Source organism: Pseudochaenichthys georgianus, chromosome 7 (assembly GCF_902827115.2).
Source record: "Pseudochaenichthys georgianus chromosome 7, fPseGeo1.2, whole genome shotgun sequence".
Classification (NCBI taxonomy): Eukaryota; Metazoa; Chordata; class Actinopteri; order Perciformes; family Channichthyidae; genus Pseudochaenichthys; species Pseudochaenichthys georgianus.
Genome location: NC_047509.1, coordinates 23137649 through 23161976, shown reverse-complemented (window position 1 = coordinate 23161976; position 24328 = coordinate 23137649). Strand labels below are relative to the sequence as shown.

Sequence of the window (24328 nt, the reverse complement as noted above, 5' to 3'; positions counted from 1 at the left end):
TTGATTCCTAGCTTTCATGTGTCAGACAGCCTTGCAGTTGGCTTCAGCACTTGTGTTGTTGTTGTAGTTGGATATTCTCTGAACACTGTCTAAGTATATGCGGTTCCTGCAGCAACAGCAGTCACTCATGCTTATTTCAGTCAGCATGATGCATACTTCAGCCTGCCTGATGGCACAGCCAGAAAGTTTGTTATGACAGCCAGCCTCTTGTTATTTTGAGGCTAGAGCGGAAACTTGAGCGTGTATTCATAAATAGTAATTACATCTATAAAACGTTTAGCTTATATTTACACACAGAGTAGGAACACCTATATATATATGCCTTTTCAGCACCTATAAAATGATACCATCCAAGTTTAGAAGCTTTAAGATGGATAGCTTAACATTATAAATGTTGTATTCATTTTCTGTGTGAAAATGCACTACACTATATCTTAAAATCTTACTGTAAGTTAGAGATTTCACTAATTAAAGATCACCTATTATGCAAAATCCATGTTTTCATGTCTTTTATACATAAATATGTGCCCCCTTTCAGGAAAAAGATTATCTCTCTTTTTGTCCTGATCCATTTATATTAAAAAGCTGTCTGAAAATGAGCTGATCAGATCTTGGCAACTTTGTGATGTCACAACGTTTTTTTGGGTTGTGCAACCATTAGAAAATAACCAACACAGGTAACCCCTGCCCACCTTATCACCTGCATCTCCTCTGAGAGCACCATTCCATGTACTTTTAAACCAAACACTTCACAGAGTAGAGTGGGGAGTGGCAGTTCATTTGCATTTAAAGCTACAGACACAGAATAAGCACTTTAGCCTGAGCCAAACACTTCAGAGAAATGTTTTGTATATATCTCAGACGTTTGAATTTGTTGAAAAAGAGTATAATAGGGGACCTTTAAGGTAATAGCAGTCATAAGTTTGACACACGTCATATGTCTTTACTAAGAGACTGAATACTCTTTGTCTTTCTCCAATAATGTCTTCTTCACATGTATCATATGCAAAAAACAGAGATGACATCTCCATACGTTTTGCCCACACACTGTATGATCTACAGGATATAAATCTCTCTTTGTGAAAGCACCGTGGTGGGAATCCTGGAGGTGGACAGGTATGTTGGACCTGAGATTATATTGTGGAAATGAGCGTCTGTCAAAAATATATAGCTATAGAGAGCTCGAGCAGATGGCTAGATCCAGAACGCCTTCAGGGGAGCAGCGTGCATAACACTCAGGAGGGAAACAGCAGGATCTGCAAAAATCTTTGTTGTAACAAATCTCCTGTGGCCAGTGGTTGATCGGATGGAATTGGGATGTTTTATTTAAGTCACAAAATGAGATGTAACACAGGTGGTCCACAGACAAACAACATATGGCCCAGCCTCGGAGCGACCAGGTGCAGTGGGGATCTGCTGGAGGATTTAAAAAGTGCTTCTCATAACTGAAAGGGTTTTGTGTTTGTGTGTTTGTGTTTAAAATGCTTTCAGAGGTATGCATGAAAAGTAGGTGAAGAATTCTTGCCTCTTGTTGCTGACTCCTAAAATACAGTGAGACTAAATATGTTCTTGTTGACCTCTTAAACTCCACTGACCTACTAGGGTCAACTTTTACAAAGTCAAAGTTACGGTTTGCACTCACACAACTTCAGATGTAGTGGAGGTCCAACGTTTCCGAAAACATCAAGCTAACATCCTTGAAGCACCGGCTGATTGTTAGGAGGTATAATGTTTAACATGTTTCTTTTTGGAGCCCTAGAGGTGTCATTGAAACAAAAATAATAATATGATCTCTTGATGGGATAATTGAAATATCCTTTGTTTGCAGCTATTTAGTTATAACCCAGAGTGGTGGACAAAATAAAGTTGTTGAAAAAATTTATATTATAGTAAATGTTGTGCCGTAATCACCAATTGCCTAGCTGTCTCCTTACTTTGCTTTGGCTTATGAGTGTATGCCATGAAGCTTAGTTAAACTATACAGAGCAAGAGGAAGAATCTTGTTCTTTTCTGTATTTTCATAAAATAAAAATGCCTGTGTCTATAGCTGTGCACAGGCCAAAGGCAGATGGTTGCGTCAGCAGGATTACAGAAAAGAGGGGGATCCAAAACAAACAGGAGAGGCTGAGCATCAAAGGGAGTGTTTCTTTTAGATGCTGCTAGATGAAGGAACTAAGACAAAAGCTCTTATATTAGTCATGAGGTTTTGGGGGGACCACAGTGTATCTTCAGAGTTTCATTCAGTGCTGCATTACTCTCATGCAGGTTCCCTTTCTGGCTGCACGCCTCTCCCTCCTTTTCTGTGGATCCCTCCTGGCTTTAACTTAATAATGTTGAGTCATAAGGTGGGAGGGGGAGTCGCCTCCCTCGCTCTCGGAGCCACTGCACACAGCTTTTTTCTTTGGCTTTGAAGATGAAAGGTGAAGCTGATCAAATTCATTTGGGCTGTAAAGTTATATCCTTCCTCTCAAATTACGGGGTGGAGATATTTTAGCTACGAGTCAGGAGACTCATGTGGTTCAACTTTATAAAAATAAAGGCATTTCCAATTATTATATGTTGATTTTAAACTCTGTCAAGATTTGAGAAATACTAAGTTCAACATGTAAGCCAGAAAATGTTACTACACACCTGAACTAAAGTCTTAAAATACATGATCTATTTCATTCCTATTTCAGTTATGACTAGTTGTGTGTAAACATGAGAGCTCCTGTCTTGTGACAATAATCACGCATCTCCAGACATCAGCTTTTTAGAAGTTAAGGCTTATTTTCACATGATCCAGTGCATTTGCAATGGTTTATTAATCCTAAGAGAAGAGAAGAACATTTTAAATAAAGCACACAGATACCGTTCTCTGTAAAGCAGCAAGCCTTTTACTGCCACCTTCTCAGTGTATAGGTGTTTGATACTCAACAAATACAAATGGCATGAAACCACTTTAAGTTCCACTTAAGAGTGGTTTCGCTCCACTTTAAACTTGACTTCCCAAACACAAGTGGTCATGTGTCACCCTGAAGTTTTTAAACAACCTTCATTAGGCAGTGTGTCATCATAGCGACTGCTGTATGCTGTCCAGGCGTGCGCACGCACACACACACACACACACACACACACACACACACACACACACACACACACACACACACACACACACACACACACACACACACACACACACACACACACACACACACACACACACACACACACACACACACACACACACACACACACACACACACACACACACACACACACACACACACACACACACACAGGTGGCAGTCATCAACTGGCTGGAGCTGTGTGTTGAGCTCTGGGTCTGATCTGTCTGACATCAAATGAACACAAGCAGGCTCACGTGTACAGAGAGAGAGAGAGAGAGAGAGAGAGAGAGAGAGAGAGAGAGAGAGAGAGAGAGAGAGCTAATGTCTCTCACACACACTGCACTTAGTCCACATTTCAGCCAGCAGAGGACAATGAACTGACGGATGGACACCATTGGGTCTCTCTATGTCTTAGAGGTAGGCCTATAGGTTTAAAACCTAATTATAATGTGAAACGTCAGCAGGCGTAGAAAGACCTATGTTTTGTGACGAGGAAGACAATTTCACCTTAAATTCAAACAACTATATAAAACAGGCTTTGATACATAGTCATCATTCCAGGATCCAAAACCAAGGGATGGAGTTCAGATTCTCAGCAGGAATTTGTTCTCGTGAGAAAAATAGGTTTTAATGTCAGTAAAGACATAAATTGACTGTAAATTGGTGCATGAATATTGATAAATGTGCTGTCGTGTTATTCCTAGAGCTTTCTCCCTCTAAATCACAGGATTTTCTTGCATCTGTGAAAGAAGGCCTGGGAACAGTGAACAGATGTTCATCATTAGCACAGGAGAAACACGGAGGGTGTTTCTCAATGTCGAGGACGCTTCCTTGGTAGGACATGTCTTCCGAGTCACTTGCTTCAGTAGCAAGGCAAGAATCCTTCCTAGCCTCGGAAAACGAAGAATGGTGGAACAGGCTAACAGGTGTGCAGGTGTGCATCATATGCGAGGCCCCGCCTTAAATGGAGCGCGATTTCCGCCAAAGATTTTGGAAATTGGTCCGTGCGCAAAGCATTGTGGGGATTTTAAGACTGCGGAGGATACACATGTGCAGCCTCGAAATTTCCCGCAACGAAGGATGCCGGCCTCGGTAGAATTCCAAGGATCCAGGACATTGGAACAGTCCTTCGGCGGGACTCGATGACGTAGCATCCTTGAAAAAGTGGCACTGGAGGAGTCTTCCTCGACATTGAGAAACACCCAGAGCATGTCACAACTTCATGACCAAGCAGCACAGATTCAAAAATCTGCCTGAAACACCTGACAGGAACATGCAGCTGTTGGTGGAAACTGTAAGTTATCAAGATAAATGGTGGTGTTTTTAATACGATTTACAGAAGTTGACACAGTCAACTTAATATGCCGCTGCCGCTGCTGGTACTGTGCACTGGTACTGGTACTGGTACTGTCTTTGTGCAGCTGAAAGGCCAAGAATGTAAGGTGGTGTGCATGAAAACAAACATATGTACAAAAAAGTACATGACATTGTCACTGTGGGTCACTCAGATAAAGAATGTTCTGTGATATGATTTTTAGAAGCAGCATATAGTTTGAGTTTGGCGTCTAGGCTCGGGCCTCATCACTCCACAGATTTACATACAACATTGAGTGATGATTAGATGTTTTGGTTTGGTTGGTTGTTAGAGGGAAGAGGAGCGTCACATGTAAATGTATCATTGGTGCTCGACTTGACGGCCTGAACTAGCTCGCAGGCTTCTGCCCATAGATATATATAAATACTAGATGACTCACCCGCGCTGCTGGCCAATGGAGACCGACGTTGCCACATGGAGGCCATCTTGCCACAGGCAGCTCGCTCATTCATAACATTATGTCTATGGTGCACGATTGAAATAACCGTAGATTGCTCAATTTTCAACCAATTTTCAAACGGTTTGGTTTGTTATAAACATCAAAGATGTAGTTATGATATTGCATACTTATAATCATAATCATGAACTTGTTTTCTCAACATGTCTTGTTGTCTCCTGTATCATAGCCATGCTAATAACGTTTATAATAAACCAAACCGTTTGTAAATCAGTCAAGATTTCAGGGAGTATTTTTGTGCAGATCACTCACCTTACAACAGCTGTAGCAGTAGTTGTTGACTGTGGCAAGATGGCCACCGGTGAGCTACACTGGCGACTCCTCCTTGAGCCATCTAGTGTTTATATCATCGACTGTATATATAAAGGTATATATTTGCTTCTGCCCATTATGGGAAAAGTTTGAACTTTGACAGTTAAATGAAAACTAAGTTATGTTTGAAAGCCCCGGAGGGTTAGTAGACCTTTAGTAGCCTACATTGTTGTGTCATCTTTGGCCCCCTTGGACTTTGATTTGAAGATTTCAGATTTTGTATCAACTGTCTTTGTTTACAAACTGCATTTTTCACTTATCAAAAGTATAATTTTCCTCCTGTACATACGGTTGATAAGAGGATAACAAAGAAGTCATGGTTTTACCCATATTATGGCGAGCAGGAGGCCTTATCTGTAGACAAGCAGCCATGTATGCAAAGATACTTTTCTAATCTTGGAGCTTGCATGTGTGACGTTCAACTTAATTGTGGAGAAAAGAAGGAAAGGTAACTTTGCACTGTTTAAAATATCTTTAATGGTTCAGTTGGTATAGGATTTGGAAGCATTAAGTCAGGACATGGTCAGCAGCCATACAAAAACAAAACCAACTAATCAATGTCGACTGAGAGGAAAATAAAATATAAAAAGCAACACAAAAAAATAGGACAATTAGGCAAGGTCATTACAGTAAAAAGATACATCGATCCTAGTCAAACGCAACCGCATGGTGAAGATCAAAAACCGGTAGCAAATTGAATGATGACACATTCACATTCAAACACACATACATTCATCCACAACTTGACTACAGGCTGTAGAACAACCCGATAAAATGTACAGTAAGACACCTTTAAAGGAGAGAAAAAAAACAATGCATAGACAAATAAAGAATGTTTTTTTTTTTTTTTAAGTAAACATAAAAAGACAAATGTCTTAGTCATAGGCGGACAGCGTGATAGATCTGTTGGCTGATTACATGAACAATGATTGCTGAAGACATTCAAATAGAAGTTATTGCTAACAACAAATAATGGATAACAATTGACCCATAAAAAAAATTATGATTTTTTTCTGAAACATTTAAAAAGTGATAGTAGCTTCCACAAACGTCAAGAATGTACAAACAATGGTCAATGTGCCGAGGCTTCAAAAGTCTTCGGCTGAATGAACATTATAAATCACGAGGCAGACATGCTTGGCTTTAAAACATTACAATTATTTTTTAAGTTATACAAGTTAACAAACTATTTAAAACACATTAAATATTGAGCATGTCATTAGAAAAACATGTTGGTTGTTAACATATATTCTTTGAGCTTTTCCAGTTGAATTAACACAGAGAAGGAATCACTGAGGAATTAAAATCACTGAAGGAATAAAAACATGGTTAAAAAGTTTTCTTTTATCCATTGAACCAAACATAAAATCTCTGAGCTAGATATCAAAATGTATTTTTTGCAAATATCCCATTGATAATAGTGCAAGTGATACAGTACAGTCAGAAATAGCACACAGCTCTTATGTTTGGCTTCACATGGTTAGTAACAGGTAGTTAAAAATTAGAGTTTGTGTGATTTTAGTGTGAACAAAGAGCCACCGCTGATGAAATTAAACTATCTACTGGTTCTCTCTCTAATGATGTGTTCGAGGAAGTCAATTCAGTAAACAATAAATTACAACTACAGCTTGTCTATTAACAATTCTTCTTAGATCAATGTCACCTTACAGATAAAAAAAACACCAAAAATGACAATTGGCACAATTATTGTATTTTCCCATCTATTTGTACAAAAACAACAAAAGATTTTACATGCCGGAACAACTGAAAACCAGTGTTGGGGAGAATGTGTACACCTGTGTTTCATGAGATTATGTTTCCTAGTGTCTTTAATTCTTACGCTTTCCACAAGAGAAAGGTTTGTTGCACTTTCAACAGCCTATGGTTCAAAACAAAGCAGCAGAAGAACAAGAGGGGCCTCGTTTATAAAACTGCTGTGTAGATTTGTTGAGAAGAAAATCGTGTGCTTTCTAAAATCTCCTTTCACCCATCAATCCAGTCCCTAGCCTCGGCACCCTACCTGCTCACTCCCATAATTAAACATGAATGATTAATGGAAGGCCTGCTGTGAGTGTTAACACACATCAATCAGTGTGTCATTCGAATATTTGTAAGTGAACAAAAAAGGTCAGACTGCAAATACACAGAGAGGGATGTTTGTTAAACGTCACAGATGTTGATTCAGTAAGACGTAACGCTTTGTGGTCATTTCTTAGTTGACCGGTAAGAGACGGTTAGCAAATCAAAACAGCAGTGAGCGCCACAGGATTAGAAAGGCAAATTCTTAAATAAAAAACACGTTGTTTATGCATGGTATTAAACAAAAAGCCAGAGGTAACCAGGGCTCACTGCACTTGGTAAATGTGTCTTGGTTCTACGTTTTCAAACGTCCTGCCGTAAGAAGGTGGACAGGATTTAATGTAAAATAGCTGGACCAATCGGGTGTAGATTGTGGGTATAAGCCTGTAATTGGCCTGTCATTGTCCTCCTTTTTCACTCAGCATGTCCCTTTCTGTCTGCATGTTAATGTTTTGCTGCTCAGGTGCTGCATCCTGTGCTAGGACCCGCCCCAGAAATACATTAACAAAAGGGGCTTTGTTCCCAGAATGTTTACAGGTGCAGCCTGACCTTTCTCACAGGACTATATATATATATATATATATATATATATATATAAAATAAACATTAATTTTCTGAGAAGAGTTAGTAATACATTAAACTTTATTTGGCTACCTTGTCTTCAGCATTGAAGTTTCAGAAATGTTCCAGAGTATCTAGAACAGCTGCGTGGGAGATGGCGTTGCCATATTTCACACCTTTTTCTATACACCTCAAATGTTATAAATGAGGCCCCTTGTGTGACAATACAAAAGCCTTAATGACACATCAGCTAAATCAAAACATTTCAGCCCCATTAGCGTAAGCAGAAATAATAAAAAAATGTCTCCCCTAACACGATCGACCATCACACTCGCTGCTTGACCCAAACTATATTTCTCTTTGCTTCAATCAACTGCTGCCGGTCACTTTGCTCCAGTGACCGCAGCAGATATATCACGTAACACTGCCTAATGTCTCAACACAGACAAAATAATACAAAACCAACCCACCCACAAAAAACAAACAAAAAAAACTACATTTGATATTCATCCACACGACCTGCGAGTGATTTCACTGACTGCCTTGTTGCCGAGGCTTGAGCACATAGTGACTCTCGGGTCATGGTGGGCCAGCTCGAGTGAGGGGGGGGGTTGAAGAGGCTGGGGGAGAGAGCGAGGCAGCCACCTCCTGGAGTCTCATCCCCTCCTCTCCCTCCTGGGCCCCCTCCTCTCCTGAGCTCATCAGTGTCGCGTTTGTGGAGTTTGGGTTGCTGTGTGGATCACGTGCAGGGGGGGGGGGGTTGGGGGGGAGAGAGATTGAGGGGCCCAGCGTCACTGTCGCCGATCCTCCGCCTCCTGTCGCGAGAACGCCATGACCACATCTTCTGCACCTGAAAACCAAGAGCAGAATGTCAGGTATGTCGTGCAACTAAATACACTGTTTGGGATTTTAATTACACAGACAGAGATATTAACACAACCTGCTATTCTACAACGTAAAACAATGCAACAAAAGCATAAAAATAGGCAAGATTGAAAACCAAGAACAGTGTAATATAATGTTGATGTTAGAATTGAGTACTGTCAAGGGAAATAAAAGAAATGCCACATTTTATATGGATGTTGAATCAGTTTCAATGGAAGAATAAATGTCCATAAAAACTGAATTTTCCTGCTCACAGAGCCTAGCTGCAGTGCCTACATGTACCAAAATGCATTGTGCTCAGGCTTCTGAAGCTCAGGGTCCCCACCTGCAATATCTTGGCGTCTAATGCAGCTGCTGCTTCTCTCTGCTGCATTTCTCCAAATAAACCAGGCTGAATATCTGAGTCAGCCAAACAGTGTAAAATGTATCCTTGAGACACTTTTCCCCTAGAAGTGATACTGTTGATTTATTATGAAGGCCAAATCTGATTCACAATAAACAAATCCTCCAGAAGTGCAGAGTGTGCAGTTCCTATTAGCTTAACACTTTTAATTTCAATATGTCAAAGATAATCAGGACATAGAGGAGAAGTACATTTATTCCAGTTCAATTTACTTATTGTATGTATAAGTGTATTACATTAAATGTTGACAAAGGAGGTTTTAATATCCAAAACAAAACGGTGTCTTTTACTGTGATGACTGGAAATATCTCAGCTCTTTCATCGATACAAGCTGTGACCTGATTTGTGATCAGCTTCTGTCAGAGACTGGCGAGTGAATCAAAGACTTATATAAACAGAAAAAGGCACAAAAAGATCTGCGTTCAGATATCCATAATAATCTGGCAAAAGGAGCTCAAATGTGTCCAAAGCAATAAACTGGGCTCAGATTTTATTTTTCTGCTCACTGTGTTCTTTCTGGGAACGTGTGGCAACTGCTACAAACAAAAACTAAATACAGTACAGTATTTAATTTCACATTCTGTTTTTATGTTTGACATGTATATAGTCTAGTTACTCTGAATTGTACTTGCACCATTGTATCCCTTACATTTATTTATATTCCTTCTTGCACTATTTTTATGTATATATTGTGTGCCACAGTAGGTGGAGCCTGGGAATTAAGATTTTCCTTGTGCAAATGACAATACATTTTATTCTAGATTCTTCAGTGTGAAGCTATCTGAGTTCTCATTCATAACACTCCGTTCGATGTCTCACTATGGGATGCGCCTCATCGCGGAGCAAACAGAAGCATCAATCTCATTACGCCAATCCTGATTGGCTGGTGATCTTGACGTCAGCGTCAGGGGAAATCACCGCCTATAAGTAGCTTGCGCCACAACGCATGCGTCATTCAAAATAAGCACCTCTTCTCGCTTCACCATAGCAAGGAGGGCCGTCTGGTGAGACATCTCACTTCATGTTACTCATGTTCGCTTCAGAGCACATCTCACAGTAGCCGGGCAAGCTTCACTGTCCACAGACTGAACCCAAAATACCATTTCAGTCGACGGGTGCTAGCCGGCTACTCCCTCTGCTTTGCAGGAAGACGGTAGTACTAACGCCGTTAGTACTTAAAAATCGACCTCGCCCTTCTCTACGAGAAAGTAAGGTAGGTCCGATTTTTTCAAGCTAGCAGCACACCTGTTGCTAGCTCGCTCCCTCTCTACCGACACCACGGTAGCGAGGAAGTTTTTCTTTTCTCTTCCCCATGGAGGGGAAAAGGATTAAAAAAGGAGCATACTGCCACACCAGTCAGTATTCTCCGGGAATAAAAGACCCACACCGTCCTTTTTCTCTGGATTAAGGACAAGGTGGTAATGCCTTTTTTCCCGTCCCACCTGTCGGGCACAGACGCACACCAGGTCTGTTCGTCCTGCCTCGGGCTGGAACACGACCGAGGCGCTATCGACAACCCACCGGCTCATGCGGACATTGTGTCCGCTTCACAGTCAAGAGCCTCCGCCGACGGCTAGTGAGACAAGCTAGGACCCCCCCATGTCCATGGACCCGCCGGCCGGCAGTCAAGACACGGGGGCGTCCGCCACAGAGAGCGAACCCCTCTCCGTGTGGGTCTGGGGCTCATTATCAGCGATGGCCTCAGAACCGGAATCGCGGGACCCGGTGACGACAAGACACGCGGGAACGGATTCCCGCACTTTACCAAGCTGGGGCTCCCGGTTAGATCTCACCATGGTCTCCCGCGGAGGATGTCCTCGAGTTGGATTATGAGGAGGACGATGAGGAGGACGCCCTGGCGTTCCTCCTGTCCGAGTCAGATGAACAAGAAGAGGACACCTTCATGTCATTGGCCCAGGCTGCAAAGCCTGGAGCGAGGGCTGCTCTCCCGGGCGACAGCACACCAGCTTCGCCCGGTCTGAGCATGGACCTGCAGGCCGTGTGCAAACGCGCTGCGGTCAGACTCAAAATTCCGTGGCCCGAAATGGCCAAGGAGACCTCCAGGTCCCGCTACGAGGGGAAGCATCTTCCCCAAAACAGCGGGCAAAGGGAGGCAACTCCTCCCGGTTTTTCCAGAAATGTTGGATGAAGTGTCGGTCTCGTGGAGAGACCGGCCCTTCAGCAACAAGGTCCCAATCCAGGGTGCCTCCTCCCTGGACTGCGATGGAATGGAGAGGCTCGGCCTGCTCCGCATACCGCCCATGGAACCGCTGGTGCCCCTCACCGAGCAGGAACCCCACGCTGCCAGCTAAGCCGCAGCGCTGTCCGCCAGGGCCCTGAACGTGTCCTCGCTGCTAACCGCCTACCAAGCGGAGCTCTGCGAGGACCTGTCGGGTAGCCCGGGAGCAGCCACTCTGGTCGCAGCCCACCCCCGAGTCCCCAGCCCAGGCTGGAGACAAGGGCAAGTTAGCCGAGAAAATCTCCGGTTCCGGCTGCAGCTCAGGCTCAGCCAACCCAGAATTTCGGCCAGCAGTCGAGGAAGAAGAAGCGAGCGGCGTGACAGCCCTCCTTCTCCCCTCCGTGAATGTGTTCCCGCCGCCTCGAGAGATGCCTAAACACCATCCTCAAGTCCGCACAAACACATGTCACATGCTGATTGATTCCTCTGTCATAAAACATTTGCCGCTGACTAGGGGTGTAACGGTTCACAGAGGTCACGGTTCGGTTCGTACCTCGGTTTGGGGGTCACGGTTCGGTACAACAACAAAAAGCAAAAAAAAGTCCCAAATGCGTAATTCCAGGTTTGTTGTTATTTATTTTTGAACAGTAGTGCAAGTTTCAGTTTCAAAATAAGGAACTCTGACATTTTGAATAATTAACTGTATTAAACAGTTAAAAACAAACCACAAACAGTACCACACACACTCAGATGGCCATATTATCTATAATGGCTGATGTCAAACTAAAAGGTTTCATCAAGCTGTAAAACTAAAAAGAATGTCTTGAAAATATTACATCATAAATAATAAGAAAGTGTAGAGCGCAAAGTCGTTGAAAAACATTATGCCAAAAGCGTCCGTTATTTATTTTGGTTTCACGGCTTTCATGTCTATTGGCTTCTTAAAAACAGCGGGGATCAGCTGTTGAACTGCTGTTGTCTTTTGGGCTCCGGTGATTGGCAAATCTGGGTGATGCCTTCTGATATGATTTAGCATGTTTGGCGTGTGTTACCATTAGCATACCGCACCGCTATCGAACAACGCCGACACACCGTCCTCGTCCGATCCACCACTCGCACACTTCATCGTTATTGTAGTCCACAGGGAACCCGAAATGTTCCCACACAGCTGATTTAAAAGAAGCAGGTGGGTTCTAGCTCCTGTGTGTTATCTGAAATCGCCATACTAACTTTTCTTCTTCTTGTATTTAGTTCGTTTTGTTGTTGTTTCTTCTTGTTCTTCATTTGTTGTTTAAGGGCGGCTGGCAAACAGCTTTTAGGCGCAATACCGCCCCCTGGATTATATATAGTGTAGTGGATACTGCCCTGAATGACAGACTTTTTTCCCACTCCTAAAAAAAAAAGGCGTATTCGCCGTGTGACTGCACGTCCGAACCGTGACGAATACGGATACCGTTACACCCCTACCGCTGACGCATCCAGGCTTCAGGCCGATGGCGCAGCTCAAAAAAATGAAAAGAAAATCAATGAAGCCAATAAACGCGCAGGCGCAGTGCCGGCTGGAGCTGTGAAGGCACCACCGTCACACGCATGCGCAGTGCCGGCTGGAGCTGTAAGCGTGACATCTCAGCTGGCTCTAAGGAGCATACAGCAGGAGATACTCACGACATCAAGCAAGAAGAGGTGCTTATTTTTAATGAGGAATGCATTATGGCGCAAGCTACTTATGGGGGGTGATTTCCCCTGACGCTGACGTCAAGATCACCAGCCAATCAGGATTGGCGTAATGAGATTGATGCTTCTGTTTGCTCCGCGATGAGGCGCATCCCATAGTGAGACATCTCACTTCATGTTACTCTGAAGGCTGGGGTTACGTAAGTAACCTATAGTTTTCTTCAGGTCATAGGATCCTGTCAGTATCCTGTAAATCCTGTCAGTTGTGACTATAAATCCGCAGGGGCATAAAACGCTGGGAAAATCCTTTTGGTGCAGGCCTGTAATTGTATCTAGTACCTGTTGTGGAAAGTTGCCACCTGCCCTCCCAGCGCCCTGCCGGGAGATACTGCAACACATCCAGTGACCCGCTGACAGCAGCATCCTGTGCTGCCATGATAACACTCAGATCTGAGGCTTCGATGCCATTCAATCTCCTCTGCTGTGGCAGCTCAGGCCATAAGCACAAGATTGTCCGTCTGTAAACAATACTAGATTCCAGCTGATGATATTAACCTCGCTGAGCTGGGGAAAAATAATCCCTGGGCCAACAGTAGACACTGAAAGGATCCACAGCACAAAGGGTTAGATTTCTTGTTTCTCCTTATGTTCCTCTTTCACCAAGTTAATGATGACAAAGCTGTAGTTGCAGGCTGTTGTTTAACAAGGAATCACTCATTGGTCTGTTGCCGACTGAGATTCATCACCTGCTTCTCCCTGAAAAGCTAATATACATTTCCAATTCTGTTTGAGTAAATACCATTAAATAAACTATACTTTTTCAGTGACCCATATGTCCAACTCGTCTCTCATATAGGGCCGATTTTTTGGCAAGTACTTCACTTTGAAAAGTCAGTCTTTCTGAATATAGAGAGCTTAAATCGCTTGAAGTGGGAAAGTATTAAAATCCCTTGTGCACTGTCATGCTCGGCCACCTGGTGAAAATGCCTTTGCTTCTTGGTAATGGAAATAAATTGATTGTGAGACCAAACGCCTCTAGTCTCCTCAGTCTTTAAATAAAACCTGTCTCTTAAAGACGAGGGGAGAAAATGACAACTATGTGCCATAGCCTACAGGAAGCATGCATTAAGACATGTGAGGCTAAAATCGTATAAATATCATTAACACCGAGTTCAACACCCCAGCAGACGGTTGCAGATTTCACACAGCACCTCGTACATGTCGGCTATAAAAAACCTCCTCGCCACAGCCTTCGAGTGCTTGTTAGATTTAATTATTGTGGAGATATAAAAGTAGGCCAGGGAGGGACTGTGAGCTTCCACATGTATTTGGCAAAAAAGGGCGGACGCTCCTCATCAGACAGCACAGACCCTCCAGACTGAATTGTGTGTTTCATTCGGCTATCTCTACGGGGAAGATAATTAGCATCTTTCTTTGCTGAATTCAGATCGACTTGGTGAGATCCAGACTTTTGGGGGAGGGAGCCTTTTAATATGAACTCTCAAGTTCCTCTTGAAAAATCATTGGCCAACTGAAATTAGGTTATGGCAGAGCAGAAGCAGGAGACGAAACTAGAGAGATTGATGAAAATAATACTGGCATACACATGCTGTTCGTCTTCAGTAAAAGCAAAAATCTCTGCTTTGACACAGCAGGGGGGATAAAGATGTTCAAACATGAGACAATTATGTAATGGCACACAGTGGAGAGCTGGAGCTAGTGCAGAAAAGCACTACTCACAGGATGGTTTGGCGCAGGGATGTGCAATAATTTATCACAATAAATGCCAGTCTGAATCATTGTGCGGTTGTGTGAAGGAGGTACATTGTGTAACGGACAGTTCAGAGCCAGGACAGTGTGCAACACGAGCCTAGTGTATGGCTGGGCTATATCTGTTTTACTTTGCCTGGGAGTCATGTGGGAGTCATGTGACACACACACACACACACACACACACACACACACACACACACACACACACACACACACACACACACACACACACACACACACACACACACACACACACACACACACACACACACACACACACACACACACACACACACACACCACACACACACACACACACACACACACACACACACACACACACACACACCACACACACACACACACACACACACACACACACACACACACACAACACACACACACACACACACACACACCACACACACACCCACACACACACACTATTTTACGTTATTTCCCTCAAAATCTTGTTGCTTAGCGACATATAGAAATCTGCCAGACTCTGCTTCCAATGAGCAAACGCTCTTACTCTTTTACTTACTTAGGGTGCAGCTCTGTGTCCGGCCCCTCCCTCCCATGTGCACTGGATCCCCTCCTCACCCAGCCGAGGATTACATAAACAGCAACAACGGGCATGTCATCCGATTTGTACTCCATTAATGCTTTGAGAGGAAGAAAAGCCCCTTCATAATGGTCTTTTCCAGGGAAATTAAAGCAGAACTATTTTGATATATTTGAAAAAGTTGTTGTTCTTTCAAATAAATGAATAAACAGAGGAGATAGTCATTAAGCCAATATCTCAAATGTAGATATATTATACTTTTCTAGTTATTTGGCAATTATTTGAAAGGAAAATTGGAGTATCAGTTGTGATCACGTGCAAATGTCTGAAAGGATTATCTTCAGGTTTGTTCCCTTGGTTGGGAAAAATCATGAAGCTGTGGTTCTTTGGGCAATCATTTCATAGTTGCCTCTCATATCTGCTGATGTTTGGGTTATGTTTCAAAATGTAAGTTTAAATATAAATATATATTGAAATATTATATAATCATATCTTCTAATCTAAAGCTCTGCATGTAGCTATAAATTACAATGTTGTTCATTATTTGCTGTGGTGGGGCCGCACTGCTAAATGGATGCAGAGGAAACACTGTTAGCAGAATCTTCCAACTGAGATGTATTTCAAATCATCATTAGTTGCATCCTCAGCCCACTATAAGCAGCCAGACCAAAATCCTTATGGGACGATTAAGACACGAATGTGCCCCCCCCCCACAGCTTAACATTTTAAATGTACAAACACACAGAGGTGTAATTTAACACATGATCTGTCACATAAAGACACTTCGAGTTAATTACTCTTTATTATTAAGTCCTTCAATTATCTCTCTCTTTCTAACTCACCATACATTTTATATTATTTAGCATTTGGATATCACCTTCTACCCTCTTTATAATTGATTTAAGTTCACATGAGTATAAGAGGGACATGCAAGATCAGACCTCTACTTTTCTAACTGCTGCTTGGTTATTATTTTGATGGTATATTGATGGTTTTGCAAATGATTGATGAAGTTTTCCAGTGATGTCAGATTTGTGTTCTTCACTTCAAACTGTGATATTACAGAGATTTAACAAGCTCTGAGATTTGTTTCAATCAGCAGCAAACAATTCTCAGAGACATTATCTCTTTTAAATGGAGCCGTAAAAGATAGATTTAGTAAATTCCACATTTTATGGGCCTCATCAAGAAAGTCAATCATCTTCTGCAGGTGTTTTTTTAGAATGCAGATCCCAATACTCATAATCAGTTTGATTAAACTTAAATTAGATCACGATTTTCCCAGCATTTGAGTCAGGTAGTCGTGACACTTCATAAATCTGGCTGTGATTCATGCTTCAGTGACAAACAGGATACATGAAGAATCAATAGCACTCTGGCCGAGTGCCACATAAAGGCGTTGTCACAATGGCTCCCACTTGAAAAAGGTGGGTTAAAGGATTGCGTTATACAAGGAGTGTAATACAGATAAATCTAAACAAGATGGTGAATTGACAGTCCATGTTTGTGTAAGAAAGGAGAGGGACAGGGAGAGATTGGTACATCACACTCTCTCTGTGTAATTAGCACTCCAGCTTGCCTCCCAATGACACCTGCTCTAATCTACCGATGCAGCACGTTGCAGCAACACCAAAGGCATCAAGGGACCTCAGCTTTCCCAGGACAACAGAGGTTGCTATGGAAACCCTATCCTCCTCTATCCCTTTTGTTGAGGCCCTGAGACATGCTTCTGGGGGAGGAGTAAACTTTCCTTGTCAAATCAGTAAACAAGTTTAGCTGTGACAAACTGTATTGTTCAAAGTGACACATGTTGTTCGGCCATAAGAAGCATGGGATAAGAGAGATAAAGGGGGAAGTACCAAAGCTGATAAAGACAAATTTCTGTGCATCTCGTATTATGCAGTCAAAGCTCTCTGCAACACAGAGTTTAGTAAAACCAAAACTGGAGCAATTTACAGAGCCCCGAAAAAACCCATGCCTCATTTAATGAGTTCTCACTTCATTTCCAATCACAATAACAGCGTTTATACATAGCATACAAGCTTGCCCACCGTCCTAATCACTGCCAGAATCAAGCTACATCAAGGTACTTCAGCTAAAAAGCTGAATAAGAAAAAAGCTCCAGAGCCTTTGGCTGAGAATTCCTCTTTGGCCTGATTAAACTGCAAAAACAAAATAATGTATTTGCATGTATGCTAATCAGGCAATTAAAAACTATCTGAAATGCAAATTACATGACCCACAGACTTAAAAGAAATACGAGTGGCAGACCAAGAGTTGGTTTTTCTCTTGTTTTTCCAAGAAGGAGGAAGAATAATATTTGACAGCAGAGCAGAGTCTGAAGGAGAGACTCTTTTCCAATCAGTCCGATCAATGGCTGTGAGGAAGAATGACAAAGCCTCAGGATGGATTACACTGCATCCCCTACACATTTGTTTTCTTATCAGAATAAGCTAACGCTGACAACAGCAAGGATGTAACCCATGTGTCACATTACCTTTGGTCTGCTCTCACACCTGCACTTCTATTTATGTATTTAATGCAGCCCAGCCTTGACTAAGAGTAATCAATAACTGAGTGCTTCTCCATGTCCTGCCTCCAGCGCCCTCTAAGCATGATGGCACCATTCGATCGTCAAAGCGATGTCTGACACGCGACACTATAGCTCTATACGAGACCCCCTGAGGACGCTGGTATTGGAGCACCATGCTTCTTTAAACTAGCTTTGGTTTCAGCTAGATACTGTGGCTAGAAAACCTCTTTGCCTGGAGCATTACACCGCTAATGGTGGCTCCTGTGCTGATAGCCTGAATACTTTTTCAATTTAACAGCAGTCACACGACTCGTATTGTGTGGAGGTGGATGAAAGTTACTATAAACCAGGCATCCTCAAAGTCCGGATCCGGACCGAACCACAACTGTCTCTGGACTCTGAGCAAATTATACTTTTCATATGTATTATCTGTGTTATCTGCGAGACATCGCCACAACGCAATGAGTCAAAATGATCTGCTATGTCCATAGACTGCAAAACAGCGCTCTGCATGTCCTGCTCCACTGTCTGTGTGTGTCTGTCAACGCATTGGTCCAATCACATTCAGCATCCCGTCAGCGTTTTTTCCCAACAATCTGCGAATCAGAGGCACAGTAGGGCGGGTCTTCGCGGAATGCGGGTGGGAAAAATGTGTGTGTCTCTTTCAACCTGTCTGAGTCAGAGTGAGAGTTAAAAAAAAAAAAATCAGAGCGAGAGTTAATAGCTCATCTAGTTCCATCTGTACTGTAGCTAGCTAGTAGCATAGTTTCACCTACCGGGGTGGCAACTGACACCCTAAAAATAGGCCTTGCCACCCCAGCTGCCACCTCAGTTGGCAGCTTTGTTTGGAAAGAAAAGTTGTGGCTCATCGGACATTTATGAGAGAAAGTCTCTAATGTCCGAATGCAAGTGAATGCAGCACAAGATGCACGTCATGTAACCCCTCCCCCGGTCGTGACGCGAGCGTGGACATATGATTGGCGGCGATTTCATCCGAACGGGACGGCGCAAAACGAGAAGCATTCGGACCCAAGCACTGAAGGATGAGGTATTTGCGGTCTCCACTGACAGAGAAGAGACTGTCAGTTTGGCTGTACTCAGCATTGAATCAAAACGCACTAAAGCTGTTGATCTTAATCAGTTTGTGAGGCGTTTTGCTGAACAAGATGGTAAACGCCGCATTCAGCTGTAATAGATGTCAACTTGATGCTCTGCTCACGGATGAGCATGCAAAACTGTTAAGATGATGATGACCTTACGTGTGTAAATATATTTTTTTCTTTGAGGGGTTTGCCCCCAAAAAACAGTTTTAAGTCCTGAGAAAGTCAAATAAGACGGTGTGTAAAACTACACTGCCCAGCCAAACAAACTAACCTCTTTGATTTAACTAGGCCAGTAGTTAAGGACTCTCCACTGGATAATAACTGAGTATAAAATAATGCATGACTGAAGTGATGGAGACCATGTTGAAGGCAAACACAAAGAGGAAATAACAGGTAAAATCAAGCAAATCCCCCTCTCAGATTCCACAGCAACCAGAAGAACATAAAGACTGGCTGGCTGGTGATTTGATTCATCAGCTTTGTGATGGAATAAAAAATGCACAGTGCATTTCCTTAGCTGTGGGTGAGTCCACTGACAATGCTCAGTTGCTGGTGTTTGTGAGTTTTCATGATGAGGCAAAGGGGGAGTTTGTTGAAGATGTGTTGGGCCTGACGAACCTCAGTGGACACACAAGGGGGCAAGACATTTATAAAGCAATAATGGGAATGCTGAATGAAAGAGGGTGCAGCTGCCTTTATTCATAACTGCAGCTCTTACACTGTGACTCTGAGGGGTCAAGCACAGACACCCTAACAATGAAAACTGCTGCATACAGATTATTTTTGTTTTTGCAACCTCGTGTTAAGAATCTTGTTGCAATTGTTTAAAAGTTTGAATGACCGTAATAAACAGACCTTTGTCTTATTGAAACATTTATTTTGGACCTTTAAGATTTGTATTTGAGTACCCCTGCTATAAACCCTATATAGTAGCAGACTAAAAGGTATAATCAGACAAGCTGAAAGGGCTGAGTCATCAGCAGGCTGAGCAGCAACAAAAGAAAACAGTGTGCTTTTTTATTACCAAACCAATATTATGCTATTTTTATCTTGAGACTGTGAAGCAGAGGAACTGAAAAAGCAATGTGGATTTCATTTCTACTGGAAGTGGAAATCTCTAGGCACCTTATGATTAGATAATGTTCAGAGGTCATTTAATTAGACACATCAAATCTTCATTTTGAGTTCTATACATGATTACTCATTTATTTTTTTCACCATGAGATTACTTTTAAAGCTTAACATGTAATATTTATTTATAAAATAAACCGACAAATGTACTTGAATTATTAATCATAAATAGACCAGAATTGAGCTGTACATTCTCCAATTATAGATTTTTCTACATAAAGGCTTTATATTTCATAAAGAAACGATGCATCTCAGTATCGATTTTTTCCCCCACCCCTGATTTCTACAGCTCAGAAAACCTTTTAACTCACAGCCAAATGGAAGATTATTAAGAGTCTTTCTCACAATTGAAGTATTGTTCAAGCTAACCAGTACAGAAAAATTAAAATAAATTGAAGCTACTCTAGCCGGTACGAAGTCTAAAAGGTGAAACTGCTGTGAGCAGATTCAACAATGATAAAAGACGAGACATAGAAAAACAACCTCTTCCTGGAAATGTGCTGGCTAGTCACAGAGGGAGTGTGTCTGCTGCTGTGTGACGGTCAACCAGGACAGACGGTACTGCTGCTGCATACAGAGGGACGGGGGAAAGGTCTACTGCCGTTATAATGAAGTGAGAACAGAGTGAACCACAGAGAGAACAACCTCCACTATGCCAAGTACAACTCAAACATTGAAATTCAAACAATGTGTATATTTTTTCCCTAAACTATATTATAATAATTACAGAATTGATGATACTTCAAGATGAATCAAATGCATTTTTGCTTTGTTAATATTACACTTTGTTGGAAGGCTGTGCTTCTGTGAAATTACATTTTAAGACTGTGCAAGTTGCTAGGCAATAAAATGTTTCCTTTCATCCATTTCCCCCCCTATTACCAAATCTAAATGAGATCAAACCGTGTGTGATTCCCTACTCAAACAACCTCAAAAACGATCCCCAATGTGCTGATACTTTGTGTGCGTCAATTACGCCAACATAGAGGATCCTCAGAGGCTTAAAGCGTTGGCTTAGCCTATACACCTACAACCTGCTGTCCTTCAGCGTTGGATATTTAAAAGTGATTAACTCTCCATGATGGCTAATCACGGTACTTCAGAAAAGATGCAGACCACAAATAATTTATTGGCACACTGAGGATTTGGCAGTCTGCCAAATTACACTAAATGTGACTATTTTTGTGATGTATAATGCATACTCGGAGCACCTTTCACCAGTCGTATTCGTCCATTATTAATGAGGCCCTTCTTAGCAGTATTGACTGCACAGAGACATGGAGTCCTGTATCTACTAAAGGGCACAAAGGCAGAGACCGAGGGCATGCAGCACAAACTGAAATCTAGTCTCCGGTGGTTAGAACAGTTTTTCCTTGTACGAAGTGAGGGTCTAAGGACAGAGGATGTTGTATTGTCATACTGATATTCTGTACAAACTGTGAAGTCCACTGAGACAAACGTAACATTTGTGATATTGGGCTATATAAATAAACATTGATTGATTGATAGAACAGACAGGAAACATCCTTCATAAATGAATCACTTAAGATCACCCGTTTTTGGTGCTGCACCTTTCAAGCACCATCCTTCCCATCTGATGTAATGTACTGCTGCTAAATGAAGAAACACATTGTAATAATGCAATATACACTATTGCCAAAGATGCAATGATCCACATTAACATTGTTATGATCCATATTGCATATTGGGGCTGATTTTACCAAAACGTGACAATGCAGTTTAATACCCTGCAGGTTCAAGCAAAGAAGATTAAAGGACCGGTGAAGGACAACAAGACAAAGTCACTGTGACTTCTTAATACCCTGTTTTACCATAATCCCCAAACCTTCTTCAACACAGGTAATCACAAATGTATCAATGCAAACAACTCTGATTGTTTCCTAGGAGGGAAAGGACACGGGCCAATGTCGCAGGCAATTTTCCTGACTAAAAGCTCCGCGGAGAGACCAATATGGTGAGCGACAAAGTAAGGCCCGGGCCCCACTGGGTGTCCACAGGAGGACCGCAGGGCTCCTATCTGAAGGCAGTGTTTGGGCTGAGCCTGGAAAGCCCCTTATAAAGGGTAGTTATAGAACATATGAAACAATTTGCTGCCATCTTCTCAGGTAACTGCAGTGCCTCCACACACACTGTTTTCATCGATCGCCCTCTTGTGGTAAAACAAATGTAAAACAGTAGATGAGATAAAGACAGCTCAACAGTGCTCTCTGGTGGATTGAAACGGATGATCACCACTGGGTAAACAAGTCTTATAACCAGGGGTGCACATCACTTTTTTTGCCCTGGTTCTCAAAGGAGCACCTGGAGATGTTGCTTGGTGCTCATCCTTAAAATGAAATAAACTGTAATTTTTGAGGGGGTCTTGACTTTATTTGCCAGACACACGGCACTGAACACACATGCAGAGGTGAACACAAGACAACATTAGCACGACCAGTAATCCTACAAGCTGTCATCACTACCCTCCTGACTGTTCTCCTCTCTGTCTTCCTCTCTGTCAGACATGGTAGCTGATGATGTAGGCCTACTACTTTCTCTCTGGTTGAGTCTGCGATTAGCTGCTTGCATCCACAAGTCAACAGAGCTGTTTTGGGTCGAAAGTCTCTGTTGTCATCTTAGACAAGTGGATGTAATCAAATAAGTATGTGAACATAACCAATAACCTACCATAGCCAATAACAAATGAATGTAGCTTATTTTATTTATGTTGTTCATTCATATCTTATTTTACCTTAACATTTATTTATGCATTTTTTTTTTTTATCCCTCTAGTTTTAAAGGATATTTTTGGTTACTGTCCTATAGTATGCATTGGAATGATTTCAAACCTGTTTATCCCAATAATTATAAAGGAGTGCCTTGGAAATATGTGTTTACATAAATTGTGACCAAACTGTTTGAACTTAGACTAAAGTCAACTATCTAAACACTCAAGAGTCCTTTACCTCACTGAGCTGTAGTTATCAGCCTCTCAGTCTGACTCTCCCTCCACATTATTGTAGAAACATCTTCTTCTAGGAGTACTCTCAGTCTTGAGAGGTCATCAACCTCCTTGAAACCTGGGATTACAGAGTTCAACTTGTTCCAGTAAACGCTCCTTACTTCGTTGAATGTTTGGCACTTCAGGAGGAAGTGCATCTCTGTCTCGGTCTCACCTGTCGTACAGTGACCACATATTCTGTTCTCTTTTGGTTGCCAGGATCTTTTAAGTCTTCCTGTTTCGATTGCCAGTCTGTGGTCACTGAGCCTGTACTTGGTTAGGATCTGTCTCTGCTTTCTATCTCTGACAGTAGAGAGATATTCTGCAAGCTCGTACTCTCTGTTTAGAGCCAGGTAACATTCTAATCTGCTTTGGCTTCTCGTCTCGTCTTCCCAATGTTGTAAATAGTTGTCTTTACATTGTGCTATAATGCGTTTGACTGCGATTGGTGTTTGGAGAGTAGTGCTGCTGAGAGACTGGTCAGAGTGGCTCTGAGAGGGGGCAGCTAGCCTCAGAGCCAGCTGCCATAGGGGACTCTTTTCTGGGGTCAGCTCTTGGCTCTGGAGGGCTTTGGAGTGGAGGGTGTCTCGGGGGCTGGATCTAAGGTGGTTAAAGAATGTTAGTGCTCTCTTTTGAGTGTTGATGATCAGTGGGTATCTGCCTAATTCTGCTCTACATGCATTTGTTGGTGTTTTTCTCTGAACACGTAAAATGTATCTGCAGAATTCTGCATGTAAAGACTCTGTTGGATGTTTGTCCCAGCGGGCATAGCTCTGGTGACTGAGTGGACCCCATACTTCACTACCGTACAGCGCAATGGGCTGGATCACACTATCAAAGATTTTGAGCCAGATTTTAACTGGAATTTGGACATTATAAAATGTTCTCTTAATTACATTTAGAGCTCTTCTGGCTTTTTCTTTGAGTGCATTCACTGCCATGTTGAAACTTCCCGATGCTGTTATGGTTAACCCGAGGTAGGTGTAACTCATACTATGTTCGATGATATGATTGTTTATGGTAAACTGGTATTTGTTCTCCTGACATCTGGGGCGTTTTTGGAAAACCATGACATTAGTTTTCTTCATATTGACTGCCAGGGCCCAGTCCTTACAGTACTGGTCTACTATGTCCAGCTGCTGTTGGAGTCCTTGTTCAGTAGGAGACAGCAGAACAAGGTCATCAGC

General features: G+C 42.3%; 1 protein-coding gene across 1 annotated transcript in view; it reads right to left on the bottom strand.

Annotated features, from left to right (window-relative positions):
• Window positions 1-5707: 5707 nt before the first annotated feature.
• Window positions 5708-24328, bottom strand: part of ctnnbip1 (catenin, beta interacting protein 1) — a 29690-nt gene continuing 11069 nt past the window's right edge. Inside the window, exon 4 of the mRNA XM_034087115.2 lies at window positions 5708-8744. Within this exon, the coding sequence (XP_033943006.1) occupies window positions 8686-8744 (59 nt within the window). The 3' untranslated portion in view covers window positions 5708-8685. The remainder of the gene's footprint in view (window positions 8745-24328) is intronic.